Source organism: Somniosus microcephalus, chromosome 14, assembly GCF_052327205.1.
Source record: "Somniosus microcephalus isolate GS21.2 chromosome 14, FLI_Smic_1.0, whole genome shotgun sequence".
Taxonomy (NCBI): domain Eukaryota; kingdom Metazoa; phylum Chordata; class Chondrichthyes; order Squaliformes; family Somniosidae; genus Somniosus; species Somniosus microcephalus.
Window position 1 is genome coordinate 3723815 of NC_141000.1, and position 10412 is coordinate 3734226.

Here is a 10412-nt window from a genome sequence, read left to right on the forward strand (position 1 = left end):
TGAATATACATCAAAAAGAGCAGTGATCCTAATACTGACCCCTGGGGAACCCCACTGTATACTTCTCTCCAGTCTGAAAAACAACCGTTCACCACTCCTCTCTGCTTTCTGTCCTTTAGCCAATTTTGTATCCATGCTGCCACTGTCCCTTTAATCCCATGGGCTTTAATGTTGCTAACAAGTCTATTATGTGGTGCTTTGTCAAATTCCTTTTGAAAGTCCATATATAAATCAACCATGCTACCCTCATCAACCCTCTCCGTTACTGCATCAAAGAACTCAATCGTTAGTCAAACACAAATTGCCTTTAACAAATCCATGCTGGCTTTCATTTATTAGCCCATACCTTTCCAAGTGCCAATTAATTTTGTCCCGAAATATTGTCTCAAATGTTCTCACCACTGCCTGGCCTGTAGTTGCTGGGTTTATCCCCCTCCCCCTTTTTTAAACAGGGGTGTAACATTTGCAATCCTCCAGTCCTCTGGCACCACCCCCATATCCAGGGAGGATTGGAAGATTGAGGCCAGAGCCTCTGCAATTTCCACCCTTACTTCCCTCGGTAACCTAGGATACATCCCATCCAGACCGGGTGGCTTTTCTACCTAGAATACTGCCAACCTTTTAAGTACCTCCACTTTATCTATTTTTATCCTATCCAGTATCGCTGCTACCTCCTCCTTTACTGCTACATTGCTAGTGAAGACAGATGCAAAGTCCTCAATTAGAACCTCAGATATACCCTCTGCCTCCACAAGAAAATCTCCTTTTTTGTTCCTAATCAGCCCCACCCTTCCTTTGACTATTTGTGTTTATGGAAGACTTTTGAGTTCTCTTTTATGTTACCCACTAATCTATTCCCATAATCTCTTTTTACCCCTCTTATTCCCTTTTTTTAGATCTCCTCTGTACTTTCTGTATTAAGCTTGGTTCTCTACTGTATTCCATTTGCCATAAGCCTCCTTTTTCTGTTTCAAGTATGTGCAAGACTTTAATATCCATATCTGGAAAGGTTGTTCTGGTATCGCTCTTACACTCTTGAGGAACATACAAGGAAAAGCTAGTCTTCTGATAAATAATCTCGCTCACCTCCACCCTCCTCTCGCTAATGCAACCTTTCTTATCTATTATATCACATTACAAATTTTAAATACACCATCATACACATTCTTCCTCCTTCCGACTGTACTGAACTCAAACTCATTGTAGTCTCTAACCCAGTTTAGCTCAGTAGGCCTCTCGCCTCAGTCAGAAGGTCGTGGTTCAAACCCCACTCCAGAGGCTTGAGCACATAATCTAGGCAGACACTGCAGTGCAGTACCGAGGGAGCGCCGCTCTGTCACAGGTGCTGTCTTTCGGATGTGATGTTAAACTGCTCTCTCAGGTGGACTTAAAAGAGCCCATGGTACTATCTGAAGAGGAGCAGGGGAGTTCTCCCCGGTGTTCTGGTCAATATTTATCCCTCAACCAATATCATTAAAACTTTCCTATGTTCCCAACAGATTATCTGGTCATTATCACATTGCTGTTTGTGGGTCCTTGCTGTGTGCAAATTGGCTGCTGGGTTTGCCTACAAAATAATGACAGCACTTAAAAAGTACTTAATTGGCTGTGATGTGCTTTGTAAGAAGCTATATAAAGGCAAGTTTGTTCTTCTTCCTAACCCGTTCTTTCCCAGGATCTCAAAGCTATAGAACTCTTCATCCCTCGGCCTTTCCTTCCTGCTACAACGTCAGGTTTTAAACTTAGCTTAGTGTCACCCTGACCTTCTCTTTTTAACCTTGGTGGGGTCTTGCATTGCGAGCCTAGGTCTTTCATCTTGCATTCTCAAATAAATAAAAATTCTTCAAACTGGGAATAAATAAAAATTCTTCAAACTGGGGCAGGTATGAAGCTGACCCCAGGCCTGTCTAAATAAGTAGGACTCAAGTTAGGATAACAAACAAATGGCCTTTTCTGGTCTTTGACCTATATCATGTTTATGGAAAAATGGAAGTTGTCAAGACTTTCTATTCACAAACAACGTTCTGCTCATTTTATACAGTTACTAGTCGATCTCCTATGGCATGGTACGTGGAGAGTCAAGATCACCCTGTACGGGATTGAAGAGATTTATCTCAATGCTCCCAAAGAATGTGAGGACAGTGCACCGTAAAACAGTGAACACAAGCTTCTACACACAGCAACGTGGAGATTCAAAAACAATCATGAATCAACTGGGAGCTTAGTGTATTAAACACCGTACAATCATAACAGGAAAACAGCAGGCACATAAACCAACACAAACATGCATCATAACTAAGTGACAACAAAAAGATACTGAGGAACATTATAACAAAGCAAAGTAGGCATCAGTGAGTTACTAAATTAATGGCGCAGGGGGTACCACTGAATCAATAAGCATAGTGCAGATTAATAAACCGAGACTACAAGGAGCACCAATTCAAACAACTGATAGAGAAAATGGCACCAATGCGTGAAGAAGTAAGCAGCAGTGAATTAATAAATTCACAGAGCAGCATAATAATGTATTGAACCAGCAGGTGTCTTTGAATTAACAAAGCAACAGGCAGGAGTAAATCAATAAATTCACAGAACATTGGGCAAACCAAATCAATAAGGTGCACACCGACAATTCAATAAATTAATAAAGCAGCAAATACCCGTGAATTCATAAATACATAGAGAAGTAAACCCACCAACGAACTAACTAACAGGTTAATGAAGCACCAAGTAGCACTGAATAAGTTCATAGAACAGCAGGCATACTAATAAATCAATGAATTAATAGAGCAACAGACACCAGTGAATTAATACTTGCTTCTGAGCTATACTGCTACTGTTCTGGCTACCGGCCGCTAATTGACTTTCACTCTTTTAACCGCCAATTTACTTTTCAAAGTGGTATGAATGATTACCCCATAAAGGTAAAAAACTAAAAGGCTCTTTTGCTAAAATGGGCCTTTGAGTTTACGAATGCACTTAGTTAATAATATACAAGTCACAGGGATTTAAGAGCAGGTGCATTCTTCGGGTGAAGCGGAGTTAGAGGGCGAGGTATTCTTAGACCAGGGCACACAGACAATATTCACTTCCTATTGTAAAGACATGCATTCTGTCCTATTTAGATTTCCACTATAATATTCTATATCCACTTATCGCCCACCTTCAAACCCAGCTACACCTGAAGACTACACTTGGGTCTTGACTCCTTGGGCTGGATTTTCATTGAGGAGGCGGGACTACAACTTTCGGGGTTGTAGTCCCGCCTCCATCAAGTTCTAGCCAACCCATGCGATTTTGACTTGATTGACCTTGTTGAGCCCGCCCAGCGGGCTCAGCAGGCCAATTAAGGGCCACCCGGCAACAAGTGACGTCACAGATTGATATTTCATCTGTCAAGAGCTTTTGGCAGATGAAATATCAGTGTTTCACAGCTGTTCGAAGCTGTCAAACACTGACAATCTGTACTCTAAGTTAATTCCTTCCTCTCAGGATGATTTAGAGATCTCTCCGGAACAGAAAGCTGAATGCTGCAATTTTTGACAGCTCGTGGCCATTCTGCTTTCTGTGCCGGTGAGATGAGGGACTCCCGAGACCTGAAGGAAGGAAGGCTGTAAAGGTAAGTAAAACTTGTTTAAACACTTTATACACACACCAAACACACTTACCTCTGCACTCATGCACCCATCACTCACCTGAACACCGGATATCTCGACCCCCTCCAAACCCTTCAGCCCGACGGCCCGCCTCGCTAACTTGGCGTGGTTTGAAGCCGTCGGGAATCCCACATTTCAGCAATAAAAATAGGGATTAGGCTAAAAACTGCCTGTTAACTACCTGTTAACAGGCAGTTAATTAGCACTAATCTCCTTCCCGCCTCGGGGAGGCGGCTCCCAGCACAGGTCGGGTACCCGCCTCCTTTGAAACTGACATGGAGGCAGGTTGGGGGCGGGATGGGTTTGTGCCCCCCGATTTTGGGATTTTAACCCCCCACACGCCTCCAAGGCCCAATGAAAATTCTGCCCCTTGTGAGATTAACTAGTAAGTATGGAATAATACAACAGAGACAGCAAATAACATTCAACACCCACTGCAACATACAGTAAAATACACGCAGGAGATGGGTAGCAATTCAATACATAGAAGTTACAACATGGAAACAGGCCAGTGCGCTCAATCAGTCCATGTTGGCGACAGTCATGCCTTGGGTCCGTGCCACAAACTCCGATCCCAGCCACCCAACCCCATCCCTCGCCCAGGCCACTGTCTGAGGCTGAACCAGACTGTTCGCAACCGTGGCATCCTATCTGACCCTGAGCTGAGCTTCCCGACCCCATATCCTCTCTATCACCAAGCCCGCCTCCTTCCACCTCTAACATCGCGACTCTGCCAGTGCCTCAGCTCATTTACTGCCCAAACCCTCATCTATGCTTTTGTTACTTCTAGTCTTGACTACTCCAACACTCTCCTGGCTGGCCTCCCACCCTCCATAAACTTGAGCTCATTCAAAACTCTGCTGCCCGTGTCCTAACTCGCACCAAGTCCCATTCACCCATCACCCTGTGCTCACTGCCCCGTGTCCTAACTCGCACCAAGTCCCGTTCACACCATCACCCTGTGCTCGCTGACCTACACTGACTCCCGGTCCGGCAACGGCTCAATTTAATCATTCTTGTGTTCAAATCCCTCCATGGCCTCGCCCCTCCCTATCTCTGTAACCTCCTCCCGCTCGACACATCTCTCGGAGAACTCTGCGTTCCTCCAGTTGTTGCGCCTTCCGCTGCCTTGGCCTTGAAATTCCCTTCCGAAACCTCGCTACCTCCTTTAAGATGCTCCATAAAACCTACCTCTTTAACCTCATCTGCCCTAATGTCTCATGTCAGGCTTCGTGTCTGACTACGCTCCCGTGAAGGAATTATATAAATGCATGTTGTTGCTGTTTACCCTCCACATGAGCAAACAGTTCGAATGACATTTACCCACCCTGTTCCAATATCCCCTCAACCCCTTTTCCTTCAGCTATTGCTTCAATTTCATTCCTATGGTGCGGAACCCAAAACTGCCCACGGTGCTGCAGCCGAGGGATTATACAGTCAGAGACAGCAAAACAACACGTTACACAGCGCTGGTGTGGTGTGCCTTCGCACCCAGGCTGCGTCTTTCCGTCTTCAGACGCTGCAGAGATACCTGTACGTTGAGAATCCCCCTAGATGGTGTGCGCTGGCGACGTATTTCTTCCGCCAGCTGCACGGCCTCAATTACGACACGCAGCTCCTGTTTGTGAAAGTGGGCGGTACACGTACCTGCCTGCAGGAGCTGCTTGTCTTCTACCAGGAACTGCTATGGGTCTGGAACAACATCGCCTCCAGGCGGAGTTCTTCCCCGTCAGGAGTGGCGGCTGTCCTTTGGGAGCCGCTGCTCAGGAATCCGCACCTCCACGACCGCTGGTTCGGGTGGCTGGCGCAGGGCAGGGCTGTGCCTGGCAAGGTGACTAGAGTCGGGTACCTGCTCGAAGGTGGAGGAGCGGGCTGGATGGCGCAGCGCCTGTCTTGGGCCAACATCCAGTTTGCGGCCAAAGTCATCGAGTCGCTGAAAGTGGCACTGGGCCCCGACTTCATTAGGTGTATTGAGGCTCAGGCACATGGGGCGATCCCGTTCGAACTGACCCCATTCGGACGGAATTCCTCATCGGCGCCCGTCCCCAAAACCCCTCTCGGGAACTGGCGCCTCACAACTTGAGCCGTCTCGGGGAGATGCTCACCGTGCCTTTTCATTCTGCATGGAGGGGTTTCCTGTACGGGCTGCTCCTGCACACTCTCCACTTTGCCATCTTCGTCTGCCGTCCGGACACACTTTGGCGTGCCATCTTGCCGCCTGGCGGAGGTCCCCAATAGAGGGCTCTCTACGCAGGAGTCCTCCCTTTATCTATTGGGGACTTGGCCTGGAGGGTGTTGCACAGAGCAGTCCCATGCAATATGGTTTTAAATCGGTTCATGGACTCCCAGGCTGCCTGCCTTTACTGCGGCCTGGAGGAGTCTGTGTTCCACGTATATACGGAATGCGAGAGGTTGCAGCCCCGCTTTCATTATTTGAAGGGGCTGCTCCTCGATTTTTGGCTGCACTTCAGTCCCACACTCCCGATCTTTGGTCACCCGGTGCGGAGGAGAGCGGGCAGATCGGAGGACCTCCTCGTAGGACTGCTCCTGGGCCTGGCCAAAGTGGCTGTTAACTGGTCCAGGCAGCGGGCGGTCGAGGGGGTCGTTCGGCCCGATTGCCTGCCTCTCTTCCGCGGCCATGTTCGAGCCCGGGTGGCCCTGGAGATGGAGCACGTAGTGTCCGCTGGCACGCTTGAGGCCTTCCGCGACTGGTGGGCGCCGCGGGGACTGGAGTGCATCATCACCCCGGACAACCAAATTTTAATTTAATTTGGTAAGTTTTAAGTTACAGACAATTTGTTTAAACACCCAAGCAGAAGAATACACAGCGACCCTGGCAAACTGTGCGAGGCCTGCGGGCCTTTAACATGACCGGCCGCTCCTTTCCGTCTGTCCAGCCTGAGGCCTGAGGTGGTGGTGAATCGGGGCTCCTCACCCATCGGGTCTCGGACACTCTTCCCCCCCCCCCCCCGGGTCTCTCTCTCCCCCCCCCCCCACCGGGTCTCTCTCTCTCCCCCCCCCCCCCCCCCCCCCCGGGTCTCTCTCTCCCCCCCCCCCCCCCCCCCGGTCTCTCTCTCCCCCCCCCCCGGGTCTCTCTCCCCCCCCCCCCCCCCGGGTCTCTCTCTCTCCCCCCCCCCCCCCCCCCCCCGGGTCTCTCTCTCCCCCCCCCCCCCCCCGGGTCTCTCTCTCCCCCCCCCCCCCCCCGGGTCTCTCTCTCCCCCCCCCCCCCCCGGGTCTCTCTCTCCTCCCCCCCCCGGGTCTCTCTCTCCTCCCCCCCCCGGGTCTCTCTCTCCTCCCCCCCCCCCCGGGTCTCTCTCTCCTCCCCCCCCCCCCCGGGTCTCTCTCTCCTCCTCCCCCCCCCCCCCCCGGGTCTCTCTCTCCTCCTCCCCCCCCCCCCCCCCCCGGGTCTCTCTCTCCTCCTCCCCCCCCCCCCCCGGGTCTCTCTCTCCTCCTCCCCCCCGGGTCTCTCTCTCCTCCTCCCCCCCCCCCCCCCCCCCGGGTCTCTCTCTCCTCCCCCCCGGGTCTCTCTCTCTCTCACAATTCACAATTCAAATCGCTTTATTGGCATGATAAGTTACATCTTATGTTGCCAAAGCATCAAAATACATTTATGGTTTAGCACATAAACGCAGTTCTATTCATACAGTGTATAAACAGGTATATCCCTGAGTGTATAAATATACATTCGCATTGTTTATATATATTCTTTTCTTAGTTTACTGGTTGTCCCTCTGTTCATGGCAAGCTGTAACATAGTGTGCCGCCAGTGTTATACAGCTTCTCTCCTCTCCCAGTAGGAATGGGAGTCTCTCTCTCTCCCCGCGGGTCTCTCTCTCCCTCTCCCCCCGGGTCTCTCTCTCTCTCTCTCCCCCCGGGTCGGTCTCTCTCCCTCTCTCTCTCCCCCGGGTCTCTCACTCACCCTCCGGTCTGTCTGCTGCTGAGCGGAAGCGGCGGTCTCCAGGGTGAGAGGTGAGGGGTGAGAGGTGCGGGTGTGTATTTCCGGTGGCAGGGGGCTGTCCGCCCGCCTCTCACAGCGCGCCTCGGCGGCATCATCCACGGGAGAGAGCCCAGGCTCCAGGTCAGGGCCGCCAGGGGTGCAGTAGGAGCCGGCGGCGGATTTCACAGGCCGGGACCCCGAGTGCGCGGACAGCAGTGAGGCCGGGCCTGCTAGGCGGCTCCCCTCCCCACCGCTCCCCTCCGCTCGGGCCGAGTGCAGCCGCCGTTGATGCTGCGGCCGGCGGCGCCGTGCGAGAGCTCGCCCGAGGAGGAGCGGCCCGCCGATGTCAGTGCCCGCGGCCACCCCAAGAAGAGAGTGCGGATCGCGGAGCCGAGCGAGGCGGGGACCCGCGGCTCATCGCCGGGCAAAGCGGCCTCCCCGCAGCAGCTGAGCGGCGCCCAGGCCGGACACTGCAAGAAGAGAGTGCGAGCGGCGGCGGCACCGGGCCCGGCACAGGCCCCGGCACCGGCACCGGCACCGACCCCAGCCCCAGCCGGCATGGCGGAGGACGGGCAGCGGAAGGCCAACTTCTCGGCGCTGCTCGGACACACCAACGGCCTGAGCAGGGCCGCGGGCCCCGGCGGCAAACCGGCCGCCTCCAGGAAACTGCTCATCAAGAACTTCAAAGGTGAGTGTGTGTACCCCAAACACCCCAATACTCCCGCCCGCCCCCAAATACCCCCAATACTCCCGCCCGCCCCAAATACCCCCAATACTCCCCCCCCCCAAACACCCCCAATACTCCCCCCCCCCCCAAACACCCCCAATACTCCCCCCCCCCAAACACCCCCAATACTCCCCCCCCCCCCAAACACCCCCAATACCCCCCCCCCCAAACACCCCCAATACTCCCCCCCCCCCCCAAACACCCCAATACCCCCCCAAACACCCCCAATACTCCCCCCCCCAAACACCCCCAATACTCCCCCCCCAAACACCCCAATACTCCCCCAATACTCCCCCCCCAAACACCCCCAATACTCCCCCCCAAACACCCCAATACTCCCCCAATACTCCCCCCCCCCAAACACCCCCAATACTCCCCCCCCAAACACCCCCAATACTCCCCCAATACTCCCCCCCCCAAACACCCCCAATACTCCCCCCCCCCCCCAAACACCCCCAATACTCCCCCCCCCCAAACACCCCAATACTCCCCCAATACTCCCCCCCCCAAACACCCCAATACTCCCCCCCCCCCAAACACCCCCAATACTCCCCCCCCCCCAAACACCCCCAATACTCCCCCCCCCCCAAACACCCCCAATACTCCCCCCCCCCAAACACCCCCAATACTCCCCCCCCCCCCCAAACACCCCCAATACTCCCCCCCCCCAAACACCCCCAATACTCCCCCCCCAAACACCCCCAATACTCCCGCCCGCCCCCAAACACCCCCAATAATCCCCCGCCCCAACACCCCCAATAATCCCCCACCCCCAAACACCCCCAATAATCCCCCACCCCCAAACACCCCCAATAATCCCCCACCCCCAAACACCCCCAATAATCCCCCGCCCCCAAACACCCCCAATAATCCCCCGCCCCCAAACACCCCCAATAATCCCCCCCAAACACCCCAATAATCCCCCCCCAAACACCCCAATAATCCCCCCCAAACACCCCCAATAATCCCCCCCCAAACACCCCCAATAATCCCCCCCCCCAAACACCCCCAATAATACACCCCCAATAATCCCCCCCAAACACCCCCAATAACCCCCCCCCAAACACCCCCAATAATCCCCCCCCAAACACCCCCAATAATCCCCCCCCAAACACCCCCAATAATCCCCCCCTCCCCCCAAACACCCCCAATAATCCGCCCCAAACACCCCCAATAATCCCCCCCAAACACCCCCAATAATCCCCCCCCAAACACCCCCAATAATCCCCCCCCCAAACACCCCCAATAATCCCCCCCCAAACACCCCCAATAATCCCCCCCCAAACACCCCCAATAATCCCCCCCCCCAAACACCCCCAATAATCCCCCCCCAAACACCCCCAATAATCCCCCCCCCAAACACCCCCAATAATCCCCCCCCCCCAAACACCCCCAATAATCCCCCCCCCCCAAACACCCCCAATAATCCCCCCCCCCCAAACACCCCCAATAATCCCCCCCCCCAAACACCCCCAATAATCCCCCCCAAACACCCCCAATAATCCCCCCCCCCAAACACCCCCAATAATCCCCCCCCCAAACACCCCAATAATCCACCCCCAATAATCCCCCCCCAAACACCCCCAATAATCCCCCCAATAATCCCCCCCCCCAAACACCCCAATAATCCCCCCCCAAACACCCCCAATAATCCCCCCCCCCAAACACCCCCAATAATCCCCCCCCCAAACACCCCCAATAATCCCCCCCCCCAAACACCCCCAATAATCCCCCCAACACCCCCAATAATCCCCCCCCCAAACACCCCCAATAATCCCCCCCCCAAACACCCCCAATAATCCCCCCCAACACCCCCAATAATCCCCCCCCCAAACACCCCCAATAATCCCCCCCCAACACCCCCAATAATCCCCCCCCCAAACACCCCCAATAATCCCCCCCACACCCCCAATAATCCCCCCCCCAAACACCCCCAATAATCCCCCCCCCAAACACCCCCAATAATCCCCCCCAAACACCCCCAATAATCCCCCCCAAACACCCCCAATAATCCCCCCCCAAACACCCCCAATAATCCCCCCCCAAACACCCCCAAATAATCCCCCCCCCAAACACCCCCAATAATCCCCCT

The 10412-nt window shown here is 54.0% G+C and overlaps 2 protein-coding genes across 4 annotated transcripts in view; one reads left to right on the forward strand and one right to left on the reverse strand.

Moving 5' to 3' along the window:
- The window catches only part of pcid2 (PCI domain containing 2), a 54162-nt gene extending 46506 nt beyond the window's left edge, over positions 1-7656 (reverse strand). Inside the window, exon 1 of one of the 3 annotated variants that reach the window (XM_086006143.1) lies at positions 7576-7656. The gene's annotated coding sequence lies outside the window, so the exon portion shown is untranslated. Of the gene's footprint in view, positions 1-3163; positions 3250-7376; positions 7508-7575 lie in introns of those variants that run through there. The other 2 variants (XM_086006145.1, XM_086006144.1) reach the window with 2 other exon arrangements.
- Positions 7657-7673: 17 nt separating this feature from the next.
- The window catches only part of LOC147107270 (cullin-4A-like), a 75988-nt gene continuing 73249 nt past the window's right edge, over positions 7674-10412 (forward strand). Inside the window, exon 1 of the mRNA XM_086006137.1 lies at positions 7674-8281. Coding sequence (XP_085862263.1) covers positions 7882-8281 — 400 coding nt within the window. The 5' untranslated portion in view covers positions 7674-7881. The remainder of the gene's footprint in view (positions 8282-10412) is intronic.